Source organism: Calonectris borealis, chromosome 6 (assembly GCF_964195595.1).
Source record: "Calonectris borealis chromosome 6, bCalBor7.hap1.2, whole genome shotgun sequence".
NCBI classification, from domain to species: Eukaryota; Metazoa; Chordata; class Aves; order Procellariiformes; family Procellariidae; genus Calonectris; species Calonectris borealis.
In genome coordinates this window covers 18,313,038-18,339,238 of record NC_134317.1, presented here as the reverse complement: position 1 = coordinate 18,339,238, position 26,201 = coordinate 18,313,038, and the positions used below count along the sequence as shown (strand labels likewise).

Here is a 26,201-nt window from a genome sequence, read left to right as displayed (position 1 = left end):
GAGTGAGCACCTCTCAGGCCCTCCCAGCCAGGCGCTCTGCCCCCCAAGTGCCCGGGGGCTCCACACAGCCAGGGCAGCACTGGAGCCCAGCAGGGCTTCGCCTACATGTGCTGAAGTCTGTCTAGTGTCTCCAGATCTCCTCCAGCCGCTGCAACCACAGACCCGCTTCCCCACTGAGGGGCTCTAAGGAAAGCAAGATTGGCTCTGGATCGGGATGATGGGCTCAGGGCCCTGGGCAGCAGGTCCTGCAGGCTGGGGGGACCCCCTGGGTGTAGGGCTGGGCTGGGCTGGGCTGCGAGGCTGGGAAAGGGGCAGAGGGGTCCGGGTCAGGCCCCGGAGTGTCCCTGCTGCTGTGGCCGGGGGATGAGGAAGCCAGAGGAGGGAGGCCAGCGGGGAGCCCGGCCGGGGCCCGCGGGGAGGCAGGCCGGGCCGGCGGGGCGGGTGGCCGGCGCGGAGCCAATGGGGAGCTGGGGCAGGTGGAGGGGGGGTTAAAACCCCCCCCGGTGCCGGCGGGTGAGCGAGTGCCCGGGAGGAGGAGCGGAGAGGAGGGCTGCCCCGAGGGCAGCCCCGCGGAGCGCGGTGCGGCGGGGCTCCGCGGGTGGATGCCCGCCGGTGCCGGGGCTGCCCCGGGGCTGCCCGGCCGGGCTGTGCCCTGGCAGGGGAGCGGCGGGGTGCCGGGGGGCCCGGCAGCTCCGCACGGGGCCGGGCCATGCACAAGCCCATGGAGAAGTCCCAAAACTTCCGCATCGAGGCGCTCCTGGCTGAAGAGCCGGCGCGGAGCGCCTCCCCGCCGGGGCTGAACCCTGGGAGCCCCGCGGCGAGCCCCGGCCCCGCCGGGCGCTCCGACACCCCCTCGCCGCGGGCGCCCCCGGCCGCCGCGCCCCTCGCCCCTGCCGGCTTCGTCCCCAAGCCCGGCTTGCTGCACCTCCCCGGACCCGGGCTCGGCGCCCTGCCGGCCCTCTACCCGCCCGCCGTGTACCCGCTCCCGGCCCTGGGGGGCCAACACCCCGCTTTCGCCTACACCAGCCTCCCCCACCTGCCGCCGCCCGGCGCGGAGCACCTGAAGGCGGCCGTGGCCGGCTCCTTCCCGCTGGAGCACTGGATCCGAGCTGGGATGCTGGTGCCGAGGCTCTCCGACTTCCACGGTGAGTGATCCGGGGACAGACGTCCCGCCGGGCGGGACGTGGCTCTCGCCCCTTCCAACCCCCGGGGGCCCCCGCCCGCACAACGGGGTGCAGGTCCCCTCGGGGACGGCGGGCTGAGGCTCTCCGAGGCCGCCCCTTCGCGGGTCCCCGGTGGTTCGGGTCGGGAGCCCGGCAGGGACAGCGAGCCCAATGCGGGGCTCTCGCTGCGCCCAGACCCGCTCCCCAGCCAGGGCAGGTTTGGGGGTCCCATTAGCGGCGCGGGGAGGTGGGCAAGACCCGCGCTCCGGAGACCTCCGAGGGCTGCGGGGCCCCGGGAACCCGATCTGAAGGGCAAAATCTTGCCCTACACCGGCCCGATGCTGCGGGACGGCCCCGAGGGGCACTGCCCGACCCGGTGCCGGCAGAACAGAGCCTCTCCCGGGCCGGGCCAGCCGCGCCGGCCCCAGCTGCCGGCCCGCACGGCCGCCGCGGGCTCGTTGGGCTCCGTCGCGGCGGGAAGGAAACGAAAATAAAGAAGCGGCGGCCGGAACCGGCACCGGGAAACGAATAAATCCCGACCGGTGCGATTGGGAACGAACCCGCCTGGGTCCCTGCGGCGGGAGCCGCCCGCCTGGGCTGGGGCACGGAGGGATGCGCGGCCGGATCCGGCCACAGGGCCGGGGCTCCGGGTCCCTGCCCGCCGCCGCGCTCGGCTCTCGGGGGCGAGGAGCCGGCTCCGCAGGGCCGGTGAGCCCTGTGCCGGCGGGAGCTGCGAGAACCGGGCAGCTCGGCTCCAGCCCAGCCCCGGTCCCTCCTGGCAGGCAAGGAGGGTGCCGGCTCCGTGCACGGCCCCTTGCGCGGTGGGCACGGGCAGGGCTGCGGGCAGGCACCGGATCCTGCACTGCAATGTTGGGCCACGGGTGGGGAGGGTCCTGCAGGGCACGGACGGCACAAGGACCGACTTCAGGCTCTTGTCACGCCGGGGACTGTCACTGGCACCCCTGGCAGTGTGACCCGGACCCTGCCCTATGCTTGGGGTGAGCTGAGGTCTGGTTGCCACAAAGATGGGGCCAGTGGGCAATAAACCAAGAGTGGCTTGTTAATAAATCCCTGACAGAGTATCCATATTTATTAGCTGAGTTTAGTGCCTTAATAACCTGCGAGCCCATTTACAAAAAAAAAAAAAAAAAGCTGGATAAGTCAGTTAATTAATAAACTGGCTGGATGAATAATAGTGCAAAAATGTAGAATTAACATGAAACATCCCATTCATTGCTCCTTTCTCAAATTACACCTAGGCAGGTTGAAGGGAAAGAGGCTGTTCCCTTCCCCAGGCTGTCTCCCTTTCCCTGGCTCTCCCTGGTCTGTAAGATAGGTCCAGCTGTGAAGTGGTGGTGGCACCTAAGGGTGTAGAATAAGCCTCCAGTGCTACGGGCTGTGTGCACTCTTCAAGCACGTCATTAAGAGCAAGAAAAAAAAAAAAATCTCTATTTGTTGGGTGGTGAAACACCTTCCTGCTCCTCTGCAGGGGCCACATTGTCCTCGCAGGGTCTGGGTCTGTTGGTGTATCTCAGCATCCAGGTAGGTTCATGCAGGGTTGTGTTTCACCAGGGTGGGATCACACCGCTGCACCTGCCCCTGGGGCCCTGAGCGCAGCTTCTGGCTGGGATAATGTAGAGATATTTGTGCTTCAAATTTGCATTTGTGTATCAGCTCCATACCTCTCAAGTGCAGGATCTGCTCCAGAGCTTTTTGTCTCCAAAACCCTGCTGAAAGGAGACAAATCCCAAATCATGGGCATGAGAACAGCTTGTGAAGGGAGCTTTCGGGCTGTGCTAGGATGCACGGGAACAGCATATCAACGGATCTTGTGGGAAGCACTAGGCTTTGTTCCTGAGATACTCAGGGGGAAGAAAAACCAAGATCTGATCCAAGATCTGCTGGATTGGACCCTGGAGAGCCCAAAGCAAGGTAAAGGCAAGGGAGACACGTGCAGGTGTAACAAGGGTGTGGCAAAAGCTGCCAAAGCTGTAGATTTTTAAATCGGTGACCACTGCCCCAATCCATATCCTCGATGAAAGGTGTTTGCTCTCAGTTCTGGGGAGCCCTTTGCAGTGGGGATTGTCTCTCCCCAGGCTCTCTGATTTAGTACTTCAGCAATTTTCCTGCTGTGAAACTTTTCTTGCTCCAGTTTGCTCCCAAGATTTGTGACGCCAAACACAGCAAATCCCTCTCCACTCTGTTTGTTTGCCTGGTCTGCACGTGAGGAGGGTCTGTAAGTCCCTTTCAGCCTTCTCCTTCCCCCACTACACAGCCCGGCTACTTCAATCTCCTCCGATTGAACCCCGGGTTTCCATGCTGACTGCTTTCAGGGTTTTCCTCCAAACTCCTTCCAAATGTCCTCCCCTCTCAAAGCACAGGGACCACACTGGATGCAGAGCCTGAGCTGAGGCCTCCCTGCAGCAGAAGGATGAGGCGCTTTGCAGCTGTTCTACCTGCCTGTACCTCCCCATAGACATCACTTCTGACTTGGGGAACTTACGCTTAGCTTGGGGTTTATTCTCCTCTCCACACTTGTTCTCCCAGGGATCCTGCTCCCCTGGTCCTTGTTTCATGTTATTCTCACTGCTGTGTAGATTCTGTCATCAGACCCTGTTCCTCGTCCATCTTCAGATCCTTATTTCAGTCTGTTGGGAACGTTTGGGTTCTCAAGTTTGTCCTCAGCCTTTCCTCTTGTGGGCTTGCTGCAAGCTCCAGAAGCAGGTCTCTTTGCAGCATGCCTTGTCCCTGTAGTCACCAGGACTGGCCCCCGCTGCATGTTATGGCTGTGTCTGGGCTGATATTGCCCCCGTGTGCTGGTTGTGGCGTGGGGACGGGGACGGTGGTGTGGGTGTGCAGGGACAGGAAGGGACACCTGTCTAGGACATGCTGCCTGCCCAGCCCTTCCTCATTTCTCTGAAGAGGCTGGTGGGCTGGGAAGGAGCTTCCTGCTGTTGGCACAGAGCTCCTGTGCCCTGTCCCAACACCTAGCCTAGACAGACGGACGGACGGACCTGCCTGGCTGAGGTTTCCAGAGTAACTGGGCACAAGTGCCCATGCTGCTGGTGCTGGTCATGTTTAGTTCTCTGGGTAGCAATGGGCAGATATTTGGGAGAGATGCATCTGAAAGCCTCCTAGGACATGTTCCGAGGCATCCCGGAGGGAGGTCACCCTTGTGATTTATTTATGGAAGATTCCAGGACTAAATCATGAATTCCCTCTTTAGCTGCCTGCGTAGAGATGTTTTGCAGGCACTGTCTAGTTTGGTTCCCTGGGGACAGTCAGGGTGGGGGAAGGAGCAGGAGAGCCGCACTGAAGCCACAACCTTTGCAGGGATGCATTGGACATGCTCACCCCGCTCTCACCTGCGTATGGGGGGGGGTAGGATGCTGGGGAGATGGGTGCCCTTAGGAACCTGGCCTGGGCTTGGCTGCTGGGGTTGCTCAGAGAAGTGCTCCTGCTGCGGTGCAAGTGGGTGCTGTGCCTTCCTCCCTAGCTGCCTCTGCGGAGCCACAGCCAGCGCCTGGCTGCCTCTGCTGCAATGCAGAGTGAGAGGGCTGGGCAGGAAGGCCTGAGCGCAGGAGCAGGCATGCCCTCGCTGCAGCCGGTGGGATGCTGCCTTCCTGGGCGCCGCTGTTGCCACCCTGGGTCCCTGTCCTAGGGCTTTGAGCACCTCCTGAACCACACAGGGGGAGCATTTGGCACCGGGGTGCTGTGCCTATCCGTGTTTCTGGGAGCTGTGATTTATTTGCCCTGGCTAGCAGCATGGAAATGCAGCACGGCGGTGGGAGCCAAGTGCAGGAGCCTGCCGTGGAGGAGAGTTGTAGGAGCGGAGAACGGTAACGTGCAGGCTCTCAGGAAGAGCGAAGGATTCCCCGCGGGGGACCCAGTTCTTGGTTTTCCAGCTTTCCTGGGACACCAGTCATCTGCATCACCCACTCACCACCTTGATGGCTTGGAGCCCAGGCCAGATCCTGCCCGCAGTGGTGGAGAGCTGGCTGATGGGCTGCGCTGGGTTAGGAGACTGAGCAAGACAAGTCATATCAAACTGCTTCAAAAAGCAACGCCTTCCAAGGCTCACTGGGAGCACAGGGGTCTGGCATCCGCAGGAAACACGGGCTGGAAAACAGCTGGCAAGCAGCAATCAGGGGTCAATGGTGGAGCAAGCAAGGGGCTGCCAGAGGTAATAAGTGTCCTTACACATGCTGCCCCATGGACAATGGTCAGGGCTGGCTGCCAGCAGGCCAGTAGAAGCCTCTGGTGATGGCCCCGATGCCGGTGAGACCATGTCTCCCCCTCCCAGACCTGACATCTGGAGAAACACCTCCAAAGCAGACAGGGTGCTAATTTCCTCTCCTTTATCTGCTAGCTCACAAAGTTAAGTGAACTATAGCTAAACAAACCAAATTAAAACCAAGAGGGTTAATATCAACCTAGGATTACCCTTGTTATCAGGTAGACGGAACTGTATCAAATAAACCAACAATTCCTTATAAGCTTTATCTAATTATCCAGGAGGCAGCTGACCTGTAGATCTCCTGGCCTCAGACTCGGAGGGTATTCCCGGCTCCAGGCCAAGCAATTTATTCACTGATATTGCAGCCAAATGCTGGGCACCCATCAGGGGGTCCAAGCCCTGCCAGGCTGAAGGGATACTGAGATGAGCTCTGATCCTGGATGTAGGACTGGAGGAGATGGCTGAGCAGATATGAAATCCTTTGGCAAGCAAAGGTGTGATGCTGAGGCAGTCGCTGGTCTTCTGATAGGAGCTGGATAAGAGGGAGAGCCTTCCTGAAGGGTTATTCTTTCTGTGGGATGGTGGTTGTGATGGGGATGGGTTCACGGCTCAGCTGGCAGGGACTGGGGGAGTTGAGCCCTGGGGGGATGATGTCCGTGTCTATGTGGCAGCCTGCCACAGGACCAGGCGAGGACAGGACTCCACCAAGCACATTGGCAGGACAGGCTGGAGATACCAGCAGCCACAAGGCATCATTTCCACTTTGCATGGGAAACTGGAATATACCTCATACCCTCAGACTCCACTTCCTCCTCCTACCTTTGCTCCTTCCCCACTGAGAAGCTGAAGACCTTCTTCCCTCTATATTCTCCCCACGCAAAGGAGCCAGAACCCTTCAGGGAAGCTGACAGCAGGTCTGAGACCAGAGATGTTGGTTGTTCAGGTCCACGCCGAGCTGCTGCTGTGGGTGGCTGAAGGTCAGGTGGATCTTAAGGCTGTGCCGGTTTGGGCTCGCCCCATCTCATCTGCAGGCAAAATCTTGAATGAGTCACAGTGGGGAGCAGTGATGATGGGTAGTAGTAGCTGCTGAAGGGTGTATTGTCAGAGGAGGTCACAGGTTAGGTGGCCACCTATACCTGTGCAGGCTGGCTTTGGACTGCTGGTGGCTTGAATTGTATGACAACACCCCAGAAGGGTTTGAGGGTTTTTTTTGTCAACACCAGGGCAGGAGGCAGTCAGGGAAGTCTTCCTGGGGAAGTCACGACCTGTACAAGGTTTGTAATGGACACCACTGCACTGACCCCGAATTGGAGACACTGAGATGGAGAACCTGGGGCTGGCAGAGGGACCCTGCATTGGCTGTTATTTTGGATATATTGTGTTTGGATTTATCTGGCTTCTCGGCAAACTTTCTGTTCCTTTTCCCTGCTAGACCAAGCAGTCCTCAGCACCTTACCTGGGGAAGAGTGAGTCCCTTGGGGGGGGTGTTGTTAAAGAAAGTTGCCTTCCAGTCTCCTCTGAATCTGGACAGATTGACTCCCCCAGCTTTTGGGGTCGAGACTCACTTCTGTACCTCCACTCTTCCCACATCTGTTTTTAGTCTGGCCACATCTGGCCTTGCAGGAGGAGGCACAGAGGAGCCTTTCGGGGTGGTCTGAAGGATTTCCATGCTCCCCAGAGCCAGGATGCAGTGCCCTGGGCTCTCTGCTTTGGGATGGGGAATTCAGGCTGCAATATTTTTTGCACCCCTGGCAAAACAGCCTTCGGCTCCAAAAAGCACAGAAGTCCTGGATTACTGGATGCTGGGATGTGGGCACACCCTCTTCCCTTCTCTTTCCCTGAAGCATCCTCTACAGCCTGTGCTCAGAAAGAGGGACCCTTCCCTGACCCGGTACAGCCAGCCTGTGTGGAGCAGCCCCTGCATCAGGGAGGCACTGAGGCACCGGGTGCCCAGTGCACCCTCCTCTCTCTGGCAGCAAAAAGGGGTTGCTGGGTGCTGGAGCCCTTGAGCTGCCAGGTGCTGCCTGGGGATACTTTGTGTTTTGCTCCATGCCAGTGTCAGATGAATTAATTTCCCTTCTAGTTCTTTCTGATGCATGTCTGGTCTTCATCCCCAAGGAGCTGCAAGGGGTGTTAGCTTGGGCTGCCCCATCACTGCAGATGCTGGTCCCCATGGCACCTCCTCTCCTTAGCCAAGGGGAGCCTTCCTGGGTCCGTTTGGTCTCATGTCTCCGCCAAGTATTTGTACAGCCAGACCATCCGTGGCCAGCCGGAGTCCAGACAGCAGCCGAGCTCTGCAGAGCTGAGCCATCTTTCATCTGACATTTGTATTTTTCCCAACAATCCTTTGAGCCTCTCATTTGGTTTTAGCCTTGAATATGTTTTGTGTGCAAAATAACGCACTGTGTGTGGGTCAGAGCCATCGGCACAGCGTGTCTCTATTCAGTCCCTAGTTTAACTGGCCAGTGGCTGCAAGCTGGGTCCCATGAGCTGTCTCTCCTGGCACTGTGGGGCTGCAGGCGTAGGAGGGGTCGTGTCCATCCCCGCTCCCACGAGGAGTTTGCAGAGCCCCAGCCCAGCCTAGGCTCTGCCTGTTTGACCTGTCCCACCCCGCATCAAGGTACTTGGGATCAAACCCGGATCGTGATCAGTTAATGCCCCCTTCATAAATTCCTGCCTCATGCGTCACCGCTGTGTTTGTGAAGGGCTCGGTGGACATCTCGGGAGATGGGCAGGTTGGGATCAAAGCTGGAATCTGGGGGAGATAATGTGGATGATGCCCCATGCCCTGCAAAGTGGGCGAGCCGGAGCAACCCTTGCCAAACACGTCTCTGGGGCCATGATGCTCCAACTAGCCCCCCGAGACGCGGTGGCAGGGATGTGCCAAGGACCTTTCCCGTTAATACCCCCCCCACGCTGCTCCAGCACTTTGCTCCCAGCTGCAAACCTCTGGGTTTGATTGCTGCTGCGGTGCTGGGAGAAGCAGTAAAAACTGAACCCCAGGGGGACAATAAAGCCAGCGGAGAGGAGATAAGCAGGGATCAAACACGGCGCGGCAGCCACCCCATGCTGGACTCTCAAAGGTCCCTTTGTTCCCGCTGCCTCCCGATGCAGCGCCGCGCTGCCTTCAAGGGCTGCGGGCGAGATAGCGGGGCTTGCCGGCAGCCCTGCTGCCGCAGCCCCTGGCAGTTGGGCAGCCACCTGCGTGGCCCGGCAATAAAAAAGGAGGTTTAATTTCAGTCACAGGACTGATCCCAGTTGCACACCGAGGCCTGATAACGTATCTCTCTGGTTCCTATCAGCCAGGCAATAAAGCCATTATTGGGGCGGGAGATGATAGAAGAGACACTCGCCTTCTTCCTCATCCCGGGCTTGCCAAGGGGATGTCCCCCACAGCCCACAGCCCCGCTGTCCCCTGACCCCTGCCCACTGTCTGCCCCGCAGCCGCCCCACAGTCTGGCTTGATGGGGAAGTGCCGTCGGCCCCGCACAGCCTTCACCAGCCAGCAGCTCCTGGAGCTGGAGAACCAGTTCAAGCTCAACAAGTACCTGTCCAGACCCAAGCGCTTTGAGGTGGCCACGTCGCTGATGCTCACCGAGACGCAGGTACCTTGGTCCTGGGCGGGATGGAGGATGGCACCAGCCGGCTGCCAGGGAGGTGGGAGGCTGCAGGGTGGGAAGTCAAGGTCATGGGCAATGCTGATGCCCCTCGCTTGGCTGCCGTCAGCCCCACACCCGATCAGCACCCCTTCCCAGAGCATCTCCTGCAGAGACCTGCCTGATGGGCTCCAGGCTCTTCTTTTGTGAAAGGCCCCCCAGAAATACTGCTCTTCTTTTTACCCACCACTCCCAGTTTAGATTTCAGAGCCTTCCCATCCCTTCCCACACTGTGAGGGGTGGCTTTTTGTGGGGCTAAAGCTCCTCTTTTAATGTCCCCATGCATGTCCTTGGGCATCCTGGGGGATTGCTGGTCCCCTCTGTCCCTGACACCCCCCCCCCCCATGGAGGCTGGGCAGGGGGAAGGGAGCAGCCCCCCGAGGTACTCCTCTCCCTGTGACATCCTCAGCCTCCTTGCATACCCGCAGCACCTCAGGATGCCCCAAAATAAAGAGGCTTTTTGGGGCCCTCTGTGCAGAAAAGGTGAGGGGGTGAGTGGAGACAGGATGGGGCAGGGGGACACATTCTCCCCTGGGGGCTCTCCCTCGGCAGGTGAAGATCTGGTTCCAGAACCGCCGCATGAAGTGGAAGCGGAGCCGCAAAGCCAAGGAGCAGGGGGCTCAGGCGGAGTCCGAGAAGCAGCGAGGGCTCAGCAAAGCCTGTGAGAAGCTGCTGCCCAGCGAGCCCCAGGGACAAGCTGCCGAAAGCCCCGAGTTCATGGGGTGCAGCCCGGGCTCAGGCTTCCTGCACCGCAGCACCACCGAGCTGGGCTATAGCCCGGACTCCTCCTGCTCGGGGGGCGAGGAGGAAGAAGAAGAGGAGGAGGACGAGATGGGTGCCATGGAGAGGAAGATTGGCTCTGTGTTGTGAAAGGTGGATGGAGCCTGCCCAGGAGAGGGGCCGGGCTGCGGTGTCAGGGGTCTCTTTGCTGGCAGACACAGACTGTGCCCGGGTGGAGCGGTGGGGGCTGCAGGGCACCTGCCCCTCCCTTTAACTTATGTGTGTTTGGAACCTATTTAACTCGTAATTATTCCTCTGTGTGTATCTGGGGGAGTCCCCACGTCCCTCCCCTATAAAGCTGTTATCCGGATGCCTGTGCTCTTCCTTAGGGGATGGGAGGCTCTGCCCCTCTCCTGCCACCGCGCTGCCCTGCTGGGATCCCTGGGGAGCCGGGTGGGGACAATGGACTTGCACAGCTGGCAGCCCACGGCACAGCTGGAGGGGAGAGACCCCGGACCTTCCTTCGACTGTGCACTGCCCCTTCCCTGCAGATATGACGGTGCCTGGAGCAGGGCATCCCTGAGTGATGCTGGCTGCCCTTTCCCTTAGCGGCATGAAGGGCTGGGAAGGAGGATGCCCAGGATGCGTGCCTCCATCCTGCATCCCTGATGGGGGCTGCGCTTTGCCAGGCAAAATTAAGCTGCCCTGCAAAGCTGATTAATTGGCTAATGCAGCGGTGCTGTTTTTCATGTTGCAATCAGATTGGTTGCATGGGTGTGGCATTGCCCTGAAGTGAGGTGGGAATGGAGCCCTCCCGGGTTTAGTGTGGTGCTCAAGCTGTTTGTGAGGGCTCAGCGCTGTGGTGAGCCCCCCTTTTCCACTGGCAATATCTAAACCCCACTCAGCCCATTTCTGGGCTCATTCCATGATCCTCTTGGGGCCCTACTCACTCTGGCTGGGCTCAAATAAATCCCTGGTAGCAGGATGACAACAGACACCCTCTGTCACCTCCCTAGAAGCACTAGGGTTAAGCCCTGACCCCCCTAAACGAGCAGGCTGCCCTTGTCCTCAGGATGCTGGAGGGTCCTGGCAGACCCTATAGACTTCCCATACCTCCTGCACACGTTCTGGGCCTCCCCTTGGGGATGCTGAGACGGCCATGCAGGCGGAGGGACCAGCCCCGCAATGCCCAGCCTCTCCACCCCCCCTCAGCCCGGGGGTGCAGCCCTGCTTCACCACCCCAGTGCATGTAGGGCTGCAGGAGCAGGGCAGGCTGAGCTGGGATGCCCCGTCCCCAGGCAGCCCGTGGTGTCTCCCTCCTGCCCCTCGTCCTGCTGTCCTCTCCTCTCTTTTCCTTGTCCTGCCCGAGGGTGGCAGGGAGGGCTGCCTGCCCCTGGGACCGGCTGTGGGGGTGGGAGCTGCCGAGGGGCAGCAGCCCCCGGGGAGCCCCGGGTCGCCTCCGGCAGCCGGTCAGCGAGGGATGGGACAGGTAAGCGTTGGTGCGGGGCTGTCACACCTCGCAGGGCTGGGTGACGTCTGGCAGCGGCTGGGGCTGCTGGGGGTCGGGGGGCAGCACCCTGGGTAGGGGGACAGATGTGATGCTTTTGGGACAGAGGGATGGACAGGGGAAGCAGATGATGGGAGAGAGGAGCATGGGGATGAATGGATGGATGGCTGGCTGGATGGATGGATGGATGGACGGATGAACGACAGTCCTGTGTGGGGTGACAGTGACCCTCAGTGGCTGCTGGCAGCTCAGCAGCTTCCCCCTGGGTGTGTGGCATCCCGGTGCCCAGGTCCCCTCTCCCCAGGCCAGGGTAGGGCAGGGCCCGGCTGCCCACGCAGGAGGTGTCCGGACCCCTGGCACTGCCCGGGTGGGAGCTCTGGTCCTGGGGAGGGTGCAGCCCTTGCTCCAAGCGGGGACACATGAGCCAGGGCAGGTGCCAGGTGCCAGGAGCCTGCAATGGTTGGTGTAACACAGAGCAGGAGAGGAACAAATGTGGGGAAGGGGGGAAAAAAGACAGGGAAGAAAAGGAGAAGGAGAGGGAGAAGTAGGAAAGGATGGTACCCAATTTCCTGACATTGCCCTGCGGGGACAGCGGGGCAGGAGAGACCCATTGCCCAAGGAGAACTGTGCCCCCGCCAGCAGGCACACAGGACCAGGCACGCAGATGCTGGCAGATGCCAGCCCATGGCTGCAGGAGCCTCAGGGCCAAAGACATCTACCACTCGATGTACAACCTGGTCCTCCGGCAGCGGCGGAGCACGGAGAGGAGCATGGACTGGAGTTGGGCACACTGGGGTGGGGGGTGAGATGGAGGAGACAGGGATGGCAGGGGCAAAGAGGAAAAGGAGAGACGGAAAGCAACAAAAAAAGAGTTCCAGGAAGGAGGAGGGGAGCTGAAGGGATGTCACAGTCTTAAAACGTTCACCTTGATGGGCTGTGACAGGTTTAATTTCCAGAGTACAACCATTAAAGTGATGGATGGGAGGCGTTCATCTCGCGCCTGGCGCACACGGGCCCTCCGTGGCTGCAGGAGGGTTTGTTTTGTTGCTGTTATTTATGAGGTTGTTTCTGCAGGAGCCGGGCACTCGTCCAGTGGTGGGGGGACAGAGGAGGGGACACGACTGATGCCGGGGGAGTTGGGGTGCTGATTTATGGCTGCTTAGCCGGATGACTCATGTTGTAAACATCGACAAATGCCATTAAAGCTGCATCTCCTTCCCGCCTATGCCCTGGCACCCTCCCCACGCTGCGGGATGTGGCCAGCCCTGCCCTCCGCCACGCTGCTGCCTGCACACCCCGGAGGGGTTGTCCTGGCCCTCCCCACTGGGGGACACAAGGGTCCCCCCCTCCTTGAGGGACATCCAGGGCCCCGGGAAGATGCAGGAGTGACCCGCGGTGGTGGTGGTGCCGCACGGGAGTGATACCCGGGATACCTGATGGGTCTGTGCAGCCAGGGCTCCCCGGCCTCTGTCCCTCTGCCCCTTTGCCGTTCTTGGTCCCATAACTGCGGCAATGGTCACAAGTTGTTATTTGTGTCACCGATGCCCCGAGGAGCTTGGGGTGACCTGGCCCTGTTAAGGTGCCACCCCATCCCTATGCCAGCACTCTCCAGCCTGCTGCACCCCTCGTCCCCCACCCGGCACCCCCACCCCCTAGCCCCGCAGCCTCCTCACTCACCCATCCCGCACACCCACGTACTTCACAGCACCCCCTTTTCTGACTCAGCTTTGCGCCTGCCCCCCGCCCCTGCACCCATCCTCAGCACCCCTCGCCCTGCACCCCTGCATCCCCCGCCCCCTCCGTCTCCCTGCCCCTGAACTCCCCCGTCTCCCCCTGGTCCCCCTCTACCCCTGCGCTCCTTGCTCCCTCCCGCCTCCCCCCTGCACCCCTCCATCTGCCCCTGCACCCCCTCAGCTCCCATACCTGTCCCCTGCACCCCCTGGCCCCCCCACCTGCCCCCCCGCCGCCCCCCTCCATCTCCCCCCGGCCCCGCTCTGCGCGTCCCTCCGCTGCCCCCTGGCGGCCCCCGCCGGCACCCGTCGCCGCTCCCCGCGCGCGGATTGACCCGAGGCGGCCGCTGTCGTTGCTCCGGGAGACGCCGCCGCCGCCGCGTCCGGTCCCCATGGCAACACGAGCCGGGGCCTCGTGGCGCTGAGCGGCCGGGACCGGGCCAGGCTGGGGCCGGCCGGGACCCGAGGTGGCCTGGGCTCTCGGGGGTCGGGTTGTGCTGTGCTATGGGGCCAGGCTGTGCTATAGGGAGCCGGGCAGGGCTTGAGGGAGCCGGGCTGGCCGTGCAGGCCTGGGGGGCCGGCGGTGGCACCGGGCCCGGGCTCTGCTCCGGGGGCCAGGCAGGGTTATAAAGGACTGGGCCGTGCCCCAGGGAGCTGGGCAGGCTCTTGCTGTAGACAACAGGGCCGTGCCACAGTCATCAATATAGGGTTTTAGGGGGCCAGGCAAGGCTACAGGGCAGGCCTGTGCTCTACTGGTCTCTGTGGGGCTATGGTGGGCTGGGCAGGGCTGTGCTATACTGGTCTCTGTGGGGCTATAGTGGGCTGGGCTGGGCTGGGCAGGGCTGTGCTATAAAGGCCCAAGGAGAGCTCTGCCACAGGGGGCTGAGCTGTGAGTGAGGTGGGGGTCCTGGTCTGTGCCAAGGGGACTGCTGAGCACAGAGCTGCAGCAGTCTGGGGACAGTGTGGTGTGTGGCAAGGGCTGGACTCAGCTGGCAAAATGGAGACACTACTGGTGACACTGCAGGCCCTGCAGGGAGGTGTGCCACCCTGAGCCCCAGGAGGAGTTGTTGGATCTCTGGGAGTGCCCAGGTCTTGGCAGCAAAGACTGTCTGGGTGCAGGAGCAGTGTGCGTGAGGATTTTTTCCTCTTGTTTTTCAGATGCTTGCTCAGGCGCATGGCGAGCCCCAAAACTCTGACTCGTTTCGGAAGCTGTGCTGTGGCTGTGTCAGGAAGGTGAGTGGTGGAGCAAAGGGTGCCATTGTCGTGGGTGGATTTACTGGCAGGGCAGGGAGAGGCCATTTTCCAACTAGCCTTTGCTTCCCTCGTGCATGACATCCTTTAGTATCTGTTGTTTGGGCTGTGGCCAGGAGGTGTCCCCTCTTGACTCCTGGAGCAGGGCTTTTGGTCACTCCTGGAGTTTTGCCGCAGGGTGGCTCCTCCCGCCCTTTTGCCGGAGTCAGAGACTTTTAGCGTAGAGAAACAGCTGTTTGAGTGATTTCTCCTCCTTCCCTCCCAATGTCCCCGTTGCAACTTCCTAAGCTGTCTGCAAGAAAGGCAAAGACGAAGAAAGGCATATTCTGGGGCATTGAGGTGGCTGAAACACTCAAGTGGCGTGGCTGGGAACTCGGAAAAGAGATGATCAAACATCTGATCTTGAAAAATGTTCATGAGAAAACCCAGAAGCTGAGCTACAGGTGCGTGGGAAGTTTCTTTCTCCTTTGTCCTCCTCACATTCTCACTGCATCTTCATCCCTCCTGCTGTGTCAGTCACATTAGCACCTTTCCTCGGATTCGTCTGCCCCCTCTCCCCTTGGGCTATGTGCTGGAGACAGCGCATGCAGGCTTACGTAGCAGGACAGAAACCTGCTAATTCAGAATCACAGTCCTTGTTCCTGGCAGGAGTATTTTAAATGAAATGCCTTTTTATTTAAATTCTGTTTTGCTGATACTTCTGTCTGTGAGGCATTTCCAGTCTAGTGAGATTTTAGTTGTGGATGTATGCCAGCCAGTCACTAGTGTGTCCTAAAACCATTGCTCCCGGGAGTCCCACTGGATGTTGAGCCACTCCAGCACTCCCTGTGACCCTCCCTGCTCTGAAACTCAAAGGTTTCTGCCCAATGTGTTTTGCTCATGCTGCATGGCCTGGGAATGTAAAATATTGTTCAAGGAAGGGGTAGATATTAGAGCTGGGAATGGGTTTTCAGGACACCTGGCTTCTGCCCCTGTTTCTCCTGATTTGCTACCAAGGTATGCTTGGAGTCAGGTGTGTAAAATGCTTCTAATTGTGGGTCTGGAGGTTTTGATTCTTTATTCTTTTTTCCACTGTCTAACTTAACAACAGCTATATGCCCTCAGACAAAATTTTTTGTTTTGATTTCATTATCTAGATGTCCTTCCACGCGATTCTTCTTCACTGTTTTTCCACAGCCGATCACTCTGAGCCCTGGCATGTCCTTAACTCTGCCCATCATTTTCCGGCCCACTGAAAAGGTAAAGTGGCAACATCAAAACTGCTCTCAGTGCTCCGGCTGGCTTCCAGGGGGACGGTGGGCTTCTGCCTCCCTTGCCCTTTCTGATTTGTTTTCACCTGAATGAATGGGTCCTTAGGGAAGGTTCTAGCATAGAAAGATGGGGTAGCGTGACCTTCCTGCTCTCCCCACATATTCATCACCTGAGGGAGCCCTAACCCCTGACTTCTTTGCAGAGTTTGCCAGTAGTTACGAGAGGGATCCTCACAAAAAGGATTCCCAGTTTTCCACGTACTGCTTCTGGCCATTAAATCAGTAAGATAAAGTGCTTGAACAGTCCACACTTGGTTTGATCCCAGGGAACCTCAGCTGGGTGGTTTTAGTGCAGAACCTTGGATAGAGGGACTCACTCTCTGCTTTCTTACAGGAGACCCCAAAGCCTGTACATTGAAGGGCTACTGATTTTCTGTAAGGGCCTCCTTTCTTTCGGATGGGGTGGGTTTCTTTAAGCTTTATTTTTAACAGCAATGATTCTTTTTACCCAGCCCCTTTTCTTGATTTTCAGCTTGTTCCTTGTGTCTGTCTTGGCTCTAAGTGTTGATCTCTGGCTCCTGTCCACAGCTATATGTCTTTGATGTGTATCTCGGTCCTAGCCGTAGAGCGTGATCACTGGGCGGATGCCCAGTATCCTGCTCTCTTAGTATCATGGTTTTCTGATGACTGTTCAGTGTTCCCTTTATGAAATAAGCTGCTGACCTTGTTCCATTTTCAGCAAATAGTTTGTCTGCACCACATCAATCGCTAGAGCAGGAGGCTCCCTTTCTTAGAGAGAACGAGGACTGTGTGTGCTGCAGTGCCCAAGGTCTCTCCTTACCTGTATAAGTGGTACTCAGGAGAGGTGATGACTGGGGAGCGTGGAAGGCGTATCTTGCAATTGCTTCTATCTTAGCTGGTTAGCAGATGTCCTGGGGCTATTTGTACACAGCGCTGTCAACACTGCATCTTTAAGTTGTGTGTTATCCGCTTAGGCCTCTAGCTGACAAAGGACTTAATCAAAGACTAATATTTCTGTGCTGGTGGAGCTCAAGGAGGGGTTGTACTCGCTTCAGTTAAGCTGAATTGAGATTTTGAAAACACTGAAAGAAATCCATCTGCATCAAAATGAATCAGGTGAAACAAATGTGGTCTTCAACTGCTCTCTCTGAGGGTGTTTGTGTGTTCCTTGACAGAGTGAGGAGTATGCCTGAGTCCCTTACTCACTGCCTGCCTTTTGAGTGCTTCATATGCTCTCTCTCCTGCACAGAGGCCTCCGCTGGTGCCTCTGTCACTGATGTTTTTTTCCCAATGCTCTCACAGAGGTGAAGGTGATGGGTGTTCATGGCTGGAGCTGCAGTACCTGCAAGATGGAGCCTAACTGCTGTCTTCCCTTGCTTTTCTGTGCAGAGGGAGTATGAAGACAGCATCTGCTTTAAGAAGGCTGAGGGTGAGTTCTCTGTCACGCTGCATGCTACGCTTCCACGCCCCTGTCTGTCCTTCCCAGCTGCTGTCCAGTTGCCCACCTGTGCTGTCCACAATGTCACGGAGACAACGTTCCCTGTGCGCAACATTGGGTGAGTGAGACATGGCTGACCCTCCTTCTGTTTTGTCAGGTATTTTGCCACCTTTCTGGACCCTCCAATAAATGCAACTCATTTCAGTTGTTATTAGATCTGCTGGCTGCCTTAACAAGCAGCAGGCCTCTGCCTCCTCTGAGCTCACAGCAGAAGAGGCAGCAGAAATGGTAGTACAGGTCGGATCTCACTGTGGGCACGCCTTGGCACCTCACATCTGTCTGTTTCCAGCGTACGCTGAGAATCATTCCTGCACAGCAAATAGTTGAGGACCAGGATAGTGTCCCACTGAGAAGTTCCCACATCCACAGGACAGGCCTGGGCTTCTAGCTAATCAAAGGCAGCCTGCCTGGTGTGGGCAGGGAGAGATGAGCTACCAGCTGGAAACATTGTAGTCTTTCTGTGACTTGATCTCTCTTCCCTCAGCACAGGAATGCCATTGGGATGGTGCTTGAGCTGACCTCTCTGATTTGGAGACAGGCAATACAGAAGTTGGAGAGTCTCTCCGGTGCCTGCTCTTAGGTTCATGGAGCTGCCCAAAGCAGTGGCAGTATTCTGTGGCTTGGACTTACCATTTAGGAGCAAATTATGCTCCCAGTTACCAAAGACTGTCTTATTTTAATAAGGGAAGGACAGTAATTCAGTCAGCATTGTAGAAAGGAGCGCAGTGAAGCAGTTCCTAGGTAAGAAGGAGGTATACTTCCAATGATTTACAGTGAGAACAAAATAACCTTTACTAGTTGGAAAATGGCTTGTGCTCCCCAAAGCAGTCAGCTGATGCAGTAGGAGGGTGGAACGGACACAGGGCACATGCACCTTAAGCAGAGCAAGGTATCAGCCAGAAACCATTTCAAGTAATTCATTCTCCCCTTAGAGAAATCATTTGTGCTAACTGAGGGGTCCAGGGTGGTGGAGGATATGGATGGTAAGTAACACACAGCTTGGAATCAATAAAATATAAAAAATTGGTGGTATGTCATGTTCTTTGCACAAATCAAACAAGCAGAGGGAGTTCTGGAGAGTTGAACGAGGTATTAGGAAAACAGCTCAGTCCTCTCTTCTCACCTGGGCATACCAGAAGAACAAATGTTCATTTGGAATTAAGTAGCAGCAAATTTAGATACAGAAAAAGCAAATACTTCATTCTGGAGCTGATTTGTTTGTTGTCACATGATGAAGCTGAGAAATTTTATGGCCGTTAATAAAGTTCTTGGATGTAATAGCTAAGATTCATTAAATAGCTAAGATTCATTCTGTGAACAGAGCATTTGCAGAGACTACAGAAAAATTTCTTCCCAGCATCGCGTGTTTGACCAGATGCATTAGGGATTCTGCCATTCGACATTGGTTGCTTCACATCCTAACTGAATAACCCATTGGGAAAGGTCCATCCTCTGCGTGATTGCACAGGCAGCAAAGGATCCATTCATCTACTTAAAACGTATCTCCATTTCCTAGCGATCTTGTTACTGTGTTTGCCTGGGAGACGCCAAGCCCTTTCCACATGATTCCTGACTGCGGCATGCTGAACCCAGGTGCTGAGTGCATGGTCAAGGTGGTCTTCAAACCCAAGGTGGCTGTGGTGTATGATGTGGCAGCCACATGCTGGTTTGGAGGTGAGGAGAAACAAAAGAGGACTATCCAGCTAAAAGCCCTGGGTGAGTCTATCTTGCATTTAACACTGAAAGAAATGTGTATCATCCCTAACTGTGGAATAGCATTCCACAGGGAGGCTATGCCACAGTTGGCTCAAGCCTCTGATGAGCAAGTGAAGCCCGTGGTTTGCAAGTGACCTGTGAAATTCTCTAATATACTATTGTCAGTTTGGAAGTGTGATCTGAAGAGACAGTAGAGACAGTAGGGTTCAACATGCCCTGTGGCATGGTTTGGCCAAACTGGCATTTCTGGAGCCTGCTGACAGAGGAGAAGAAATGAGATGAGTTCATTGGCACAATGCAAAAACCTCCAGAAACTCCTGGTCTTGTCTGCACTCAGTGTCCCCTGTCTGTCCCTGCTAGACAGAGAGCCAGGGGGAAATTTCTAAAGCTTTCTGGATGCAAGCTAGAATAAGCAATGGTTTCATTAGCAAGTCCTTGCCTAAAGTGCCTTATATGGCCACTGACAAACAAAAGATGTGAGTCCTGAGTTTAGTAAATTAGGGCTGGAAGGGAGCTTATTTGGTTCAAAGCAGGGTCAACTTTGAAGGTAGATCCAACGTCAGGGTTACCTGAGGTTGTTCAGAGGCTTGTCCAGTTAAGCATTGAATATCCAAGGATGGAGAGTCCACCTCTCTTTCTTAACTCAGTATATAATTCCTTTTAACAGCCAAATACCCCTACCTGCGAGTGAGTGTGACAGAAGAAGAGCATGAAGGTGTACAGCCTGGGAAGTTTCAGGATGTGCTGTGCTTTGGATCAGTGCCAGTGGGGACAACTGTGGAGAAGTGTGTAGAAATCTTCAACATGTCCGTGGTATGTGGAGAGGGAGACTACTTCTTGTGAGAAGTTGGCATGCTGGCATGTTTCCCTGGTGTATGTGGTCTTGAGTATCTCCCTTAATGCTGTGAAAATAACCCAAGTGGGAGTGTGAATAAAACACAGATGATGAGCCTTCCACTACCAGCCAGGCCATTCACCCTTGCCTTCCGGCTACAGTGCTAGAAATTTATCCATTTGCAGCATGGCATGGCAGTTCCCACCTGCTTCCCACTGCGCTTCGCCCAGATCAGGCAGCCACCATTGTCCTTCACATCCTGCAGCTCTCCTGCTCACCCTGGACGAGCCCATCAGCCCTGTGTGGCAGTTGTGGCAGTCTCAGATTGGCATGCGTGTATCCCAGGCAGCTGATCTTCTGGTGTGCTGCTTCTCAGTGGACTGCAACCTGGTGAATTGCTCTCAAAGTCAGGTGGGCTGCATTTGAGCACCTTGTTCTCTTTGCCAGCTCAGCCCACCACAGCCCCATTAGAAGTTGGATGTACTCGGAGACTGCTGACATGGATGACAGCAGTGCTGGCTCGTTCACAGGCTCTGCAACTTGGGAGTGGCAAAGACATACTCATTTGCTGTACTCTTATTATTCACACGGCAGTGGTGTTCAGCATCCCCAGGCAAGGATCAGGACCTTCTTTAAAGGTTTTGAAGAAGACGTCAGAGCATCAGTCTTGTTTTCTGTGAAAAGAAAATCCCCAGACATATGGATGGAGGGAAATAAGTTACCTGCCTGTCCTCCTGGTCACAGCAGTCACTTAGGCTACTTTGGCCCTTTGGGGACACCTTGAGCCATCCTCCCCCTACCAGGAGGGGCACTCCAACCCCAGAGATCACCAGGACGTTTTGCTGCAGCCCACTGACTTCCGAGGGTATGGTGGGAGCTTGCTGCTGGCAGTGCTCCAGCAGGACAGGGTTGCAGAGGTTTGCACAGCATTTCTGTGCTGAGCTGCAGTAGCCTTGGTGTTCTTGGTGATGTTCAGCTCTGCTGAAAACCGCAGTTCTTCACTGATTAGTGTCCTGCATTCAGAGCCATGCTGGCTCCTGTCGACTTCTTTGTTAACCCATTTCTTTTCTGCTTGCAGGTAGATGCACCATGTAGGATAGAAAGAGCAAAAGACCCTCTGCTTCGAGATCATGTTTTCTCCTGTGATGTGTCTCATGGTGTTGTCCCTGCCAAAGGGAAGCTGGTCTTGTGCATACGATTTCAGCCGCAGACCGTAGGAGAGCACAGTACTGACTATTTCACCATCATATCTGCTGGATGCCTCCTGCAGACTGTCCTGAAGGTGGTTGGCTCATGCAAAGGTACCAGAGTGAAAGCCTTCCCTGTTTCTTCCTGTCTTCTTCTTAGCACCACAGGGGAAGGGCGAGTGCTTGGGGAAGGACTAGGGACTGTCGCAGCCCTCAGTCGTATACTCTACCTTCTGCTGGAATCCCAGCTGTCCCTGGTGCACCATTTGAGGTTTACACTTGCTAGAGACAGATCTGAGACTGTTGGAAGTGAATGTCCAGCTATTTGCTAGGACTGGTGGGTTTGCTGATGAGGTGACCATGGTTTGGGAAGATCAGTTAAGTGCAGCAGTGGCTTAGAATCCTGGAATCATAGAATCATAGAATCATTAAGGTTGGAAAAGACCTCTAAGATCATCGAGTCCAACCGTCAACCCAACACACCATGCCCACTACACCATGTCCCTAAGTGCCTCATCTACACGTCTTTTAAATACTTCCAGGGTTGGTGACTCAACCACTTCCCTGGGCAGCCTGTTCCAAGGCCTGACCACTCTTTCAGTAAAGAAATTTCTCCTAATGTTCAGTCTAAACCTCCCTTGGCGCAACTTGAGGCCATTTCCTCTCGTCCTATCGCTAGTTACTTGGGAGAAGAGACCAACACCCACCTCACTACAACCTCCTTTCAGGTAGTTGTAGAGCGCGATGAGGTCTCCCCTCAGCCTCCTCTTCTCCAGACTAAACAACCCCAGTTCCCTCAGCCGCTCCTCATAAGACTTGTGCTCCAGGCCCTTCACCAGCTTCGTTGCCCTTCTCTGGACACGCTCCAGCACCTCCATGTCCTTCTTGTCATGAGGGGCCCAAAACTGAACACAGTATTCGAGGTGCTGCCTCACCAGTGCCGAGTACAGGGGCACGATCACCTCCCTGCTCCTGCTGGCCAAACTGGCTTGTGACATGTTGACAGAAACAGCTATGACTGGTCCAGGATCTGTCTTTGCATGTTGTTGTGCTAGGTCCTTTGGTGTCCCTGCACCAATATTCTGTGGACTTCGACTGGATCAATCTTGGAGAAAGTTTGATGCAGACACTGAAAATCAGCAACACCTCAGATGTCCCAGCCTATTACCAGTTTGATATTGATGGCAGAGGGAGCGTCTTCTCCTTGGATCGCCCCTGTGGAGTCTTGGAGGGCTCAACAACACTAGCGCTGAAGGTGACCTTTCGACCTGCTCACCCCATCAGCTATCACCGCAGAGTGGTGTGCCTTGTCCACCATCAGGTATGAGAGGCAAAGGGTGGTTTCACCACTGTGATAGCTCAGAGGGCTCTTCCAATGTAACGCACCAGGGCTGGCCTCTCTCAGTAGACCCTGGAAATCTTTTCCCACTGCATTTGCATTGATACCCGTCCTGGATTCTTGCTGACCAGAATCCCATGGTGCAGGTTCCTACCAGCAGTAGAGGGCCGATGTGGACAGACAGTCAGTAATGCTTACAGGTGGGGTGAGGTGCATCCTCAGTGGCTCTTGTCTATTTAGGTCTCCGAGTTAAATTTAGCTGCACAGCTGTGCACTAAATGCCTTCAACTTTCACTCCAGTTTCAAGAAAGTTCTTGGGCCCCATAAAGACATAAAGTAAATGGCAGTCTAACATTGCAGATGCTAAGCCTTACCCAGGCATGGTTTTGGAATTGAGGTACTAGGATGGTGTAACTCTCAAATCAATCACAGAAGGGCAGTTTATTTCTTATAATCCTTTCTGGTGTTTTCCCAGGAACCCATGTATGTGGACTTTTTTGGTACCTGCCATTCAGACATAGCTAAGCCAGTCATCCTTCAGGCAAGACACCTCTCCTGGTACCGAACCAACATGGTGAGGGGACTGACCTTCTACCCCCCTGATATCCTGAGTGTGATGCTGAAGGATGGGAAGCTGCAGATGGATGAAAAGGGAGCCCTCATGCTGCCCCCCGAGGTATGAACTGCCCTCCCTGGAATCTAAGATACTCCCATGCTGTTCTCTGCAGATGTTGGGCTTCTGTTGCACAGGCCAGAGAGATCTAGAAGGACTTGCAGGTGCCAGGCTGATTTCTTTAGTATCTCTGCTGTTAATGTTCCCAGCACACACCAACACTACCTGCGTCAGTTGGGTCTTACCCAAGCTCAGCCACTAAGCCGCTTTCTGGCTTTAAGTCAATCACGGGGTCTTCTTTTGCTTCATGTAGCTTCAGATTGAGGACTGGCTTACAAACAGGAGCCTCCTTGAAGCCTAGACTTTGAGCTGTCCTGGGAACTGTTGCTGAAGTGCATTTTGCATGTCCTCTTGCTTGTTAAGCAGTCAGGACTGTAGTGCCTCATGTCTCCCACAGGCACACTTCCCCTGCTCACACTGAGATGTTTTCATCCTGTAGATTCCTCAGGACAAGCCTCCCAAGGAATACTTTGAAGCCAATTCCATGACTGAATATTTCTACGATGGTGTAAGCAGTGACCTGGCCTTGTTTCCCCCTCATGTTAGTGTCAGCCCCAGGGAGTATGATTTTGGTTGCTGTGTGCCACTCCACAAGGTAGAACCGCTTCCTCTCTGTGTGACCAACCACACCAAAGGAAAGATCACTGTTGCTTGGACTCCGAGCCACAGCAGTGCCTTCCGAGTGAGCCCTGAAATCTGCGACATCCCACCTTTGAAGTCTTCAGCCTTCCGTGTCCTTTTCCAGCCCGCTCAGCTCAACAGTCTCTATGCAGCGGAGCTGGAAGGTTTTGCCTTCTACAAGGTTAGTAGGAATTACTAGGACCAGAGGGCCTGGCAAGAGACTGCAGGATAAAGGGTTTGGGTGGAGTTAAAATTCAAATGGAACCTTTTATTTTGAGTTTGGCAAACTGGCATCTTTACTAACTCCTTTGGCCGCTGTTTTGATACACTGGTGAGTTAAAATTTCTCCTTTACCTGTGTCCTGGCAAAGATAAATCAGCAAAGCAAGCCACAGCTTATGCATATAGACAGTTACACTTGCTCTTACCCCCTGTGAACGTGAAGTAATGTACACCTCACTGAAGGAGGAATTTACTGTGAATTACCGCACTATTACCGTAGATGGGAGCCTGCACAAGGATGGTGGTTGTGGCCTGGGTGATGGGTGGTAACTTGGTTTTTGTGTCTGACCTTCCACAAGTAAAGCTGCTGAGGGCACTGTATATCACTGCAGCCTCTCCTCCCATGTGATGTGGGATTCATATCACACAAGGCTGCAACTGCAGGAGTTTTAGCACCCAGAAACATTCTGGTAGGTGAAAGAGATCTTCATACATTGTTTATTACTTTTCTTGCATTTTTTTCCCTTCTAAGCCAGTGTGGAGGATATCTGGGAGTAACCTTAAAGTCAGGATTTTCTTAGGCTCAGGTGAAGGATAGATGATTATTTTCAGTGACTCATTGTTAAGTGCTAACTTTAGCATCTGCAAGTATCTCAAACTGCACTAGAGTGTCTGTGGACCTTCCTTCCCTAGGGCAACTTCTGTGGTATCACAGAATAGCTTGGATAGGTCCTTCTGCTTGAAAGTTACTTGGTGGTCTTTTGGGTCTGCAATGTAGCTATTCGGGAAAGCAGCACTCATGTTCCTCATCCAGCACCGGTCAGTCCGCCTTCCCTGAAAAAGTCAATTCCTCAGCCCCAGGGATGTCATTGAAACAAACTGCTGCTTGTGATGGTACGTGCACTTGAAGGCACCTTGCCACACTCCCTTCCCGCATACATTCTGTTCTGTCCCTTGCATGCCTGCAGGTGCTGAGACACTACAGCAACATTGAGGAGGATGCCACCATCTGTCCATCCTGGTGCCTGACCGTCAGGCTGAGAGCGCACACGTATGAAGCAGAACGGGAGCACTTCATCCCACAATACTTCCTGGATGTCCCCAAGGTGTGCCACTGATTGATGTTTTGATCTTTGCAGAGACGCTCAGTGTTTACCTCTGAAGTCTTTACTTTGTCTTCCATTGCACCATCCTGAGATGTGGTTTCTGATGGTGTGGAGACTCCTGCTTTGGTACAGAGGTAGGATGCTCTTTCTCCTGCCTTAGCTCCCCAGCCTCCAGTGTGTCAGGTTGCACTGAGCATCTGATTAACTCTGAGAGAAAAGCTGTTGGGATCTCAGTCCTTTCTGTTTAAGTGGACATAGGCACTGGCAAGGGTGCTTAGTCCCCTCCCAGGAGCCTCAAACACTCTGCACACTTAGGCAAATGGAGGGCAGCACGCAGAATCCACACTTATGGCAGAGAAGTGGATGCAAGGTAGAGTGGAAGTTTCCCTGACCCTTCCTGCTGTTTCTGTAGCACAAGAAAGTATTGTTCCTGTGAAGTAAAGTGAGATCTGACCCTAGCAAATAAGAATAGTCTTGAGAACCTCTTAGAAAATCTCCTCAGCTAGTCCAGGACATGCAGCCTGTATGTGATATGCATGAGCTAGAGCAAATTCCAGCCTACTGGAATTCTCATCCAGGAGGTCACTATCCATGCAGAGACTGCAGGCCCCAGCAAGCAGCTCATTTATTGGATGAACAGAAAGCATTGCATAATGGAAAGTAGTTTCATTGGTCCCATGAACCTATGAAAGATGAGGGCCACAGTGGAAGGGAAAAGACGATAATTTGTATATGATTGGGTGATTTCCTCTCTTTCCTTGAAGAGAAGCAGTTCTCCATAGGCTCAGGATAGTGCTTGTTGGAACCTGGAATTCAACATAGTGAAAGCTTTTTCTTTAAACTGGTTTTCTAAACCCAGTGCAAACAACCCTTCTTGCTTGTCTCCACCAGGCTTTTCCTCCTGTGGCTCCTAACACTGATACCTACTGCAGTATGCTGCTCTTGAACACGGGCACCTCTTTGATAACCTTCAGTGTGAACCAAGCTGCCTGTCCCTCTGTTTTGGTCAAGCCCTGCTCAGGACACATCATTCCAGGAGGCCACCAGATTTTCTTTCTCTCCACTCACCCAGTTAACACAGTCTTGCAGCAGCATGTCCTGCCTTTGCAGCTGAACTCTTATCCTGGATACACCAAGGTAAGGAGAGGGAAGTAGAAGATGGTGAGCAAAGTTTTGTTTCCTTGTAGTCTTCCCTTTTCACAGTGACTTGCACTGTGACCCCTATTATATCTCCTAATGTTTAGTTTGGATTTTTCCCTTTGGAAATAGGAATGAATGAATATTTTCAACATTTAAGGCAGGGTCAACACTGCAGATAGAAGGTGCTTGTGGTGCCAGACATCCTGTACCCCTTGTCCCCTTAGGTTTCCATCTCCTGGAATGCACTATACTATGCTCAGGGCCCTCCTTGACAGCACAACCTAAAGTCCTTCTCCTCCTCCTTCAGACCTGGTTTGTTCTTGCTTCTCT

General features: G+C 55.2%; 2 protein-coding genes across 2 annotated transcripts in view; both read left to right on the top strand.

Annotated features, from left to right (window-relative positions):
- Positions 1 to 602: 602 nt before the first annotated feature.
- On the top strand, positions 603 to 9,926 carry LOC142083897 (uncharacterized). The gene is given in 4 exon segments (XM_075153937.1): positions 603 to 639; positions 642 to 1,145; positions 8,845 to 9,005; positions 9,609 to 9,926. Coding segments are annotated over 4 exon segments (1,020 nt in total).
- Positions 9,927 to 14,171: 4,245 nt separating this feature from the next.
- CFAP65 (cilia and flagella associated protein 65) overlaps positions 14,172 to 26,201 on the top strand; it is a 34,096-nt gene continuing 22,066 nt past the window's right edge. The window contains exons 1-12 of the mRNA XM_075153936.1: positions 14,172 to 14,246; positions 14,553 to 14,707; positions 15,401 to 15,503; positions 16,925 to 17,091; positions 18,550 to 18,749; positions 19,417 to 19,562; positions 20,663 to 20,885; positions 21,827 to 22,092; positions 22,586 to 22,786; positions 23,223 to 23,585; positions 24,594 to 24,731; positions 25,623 to 25,868. Coding sequence (XP_075010037.1) covers positions 14,172 to 14,246; positions 14,553 to 14,707; positions 15,401 to 15,503; positions 16,925 to 17,091; positions 18,550 to 18,749; positions 19,417 to 19,562; positions 20,663 to 20,885; positions 21,827 to 22,092; positions 22,586 to 22,786; positions 23,223 to 23,585; positions 24,594 to 24,731; positions 25,623 to 25,868 — 2,283 coding nt within the window. The remainder of the gene's footprint in view (positions 14,247 to 14,552; positions 14,708 to 15,400; positions 15,504 to 16,924; positions 17,092 to 18,549; positions 18,750 to 19,416; positions 19,563 to 20,662; positions 20,886 to 21,826; positions 22,093 to 22,585; positions 22,787 to 23,222; positions 23,586 to 24,593; positions 24,732 to 25,622; positions 25,869 to 26,201) is intronic.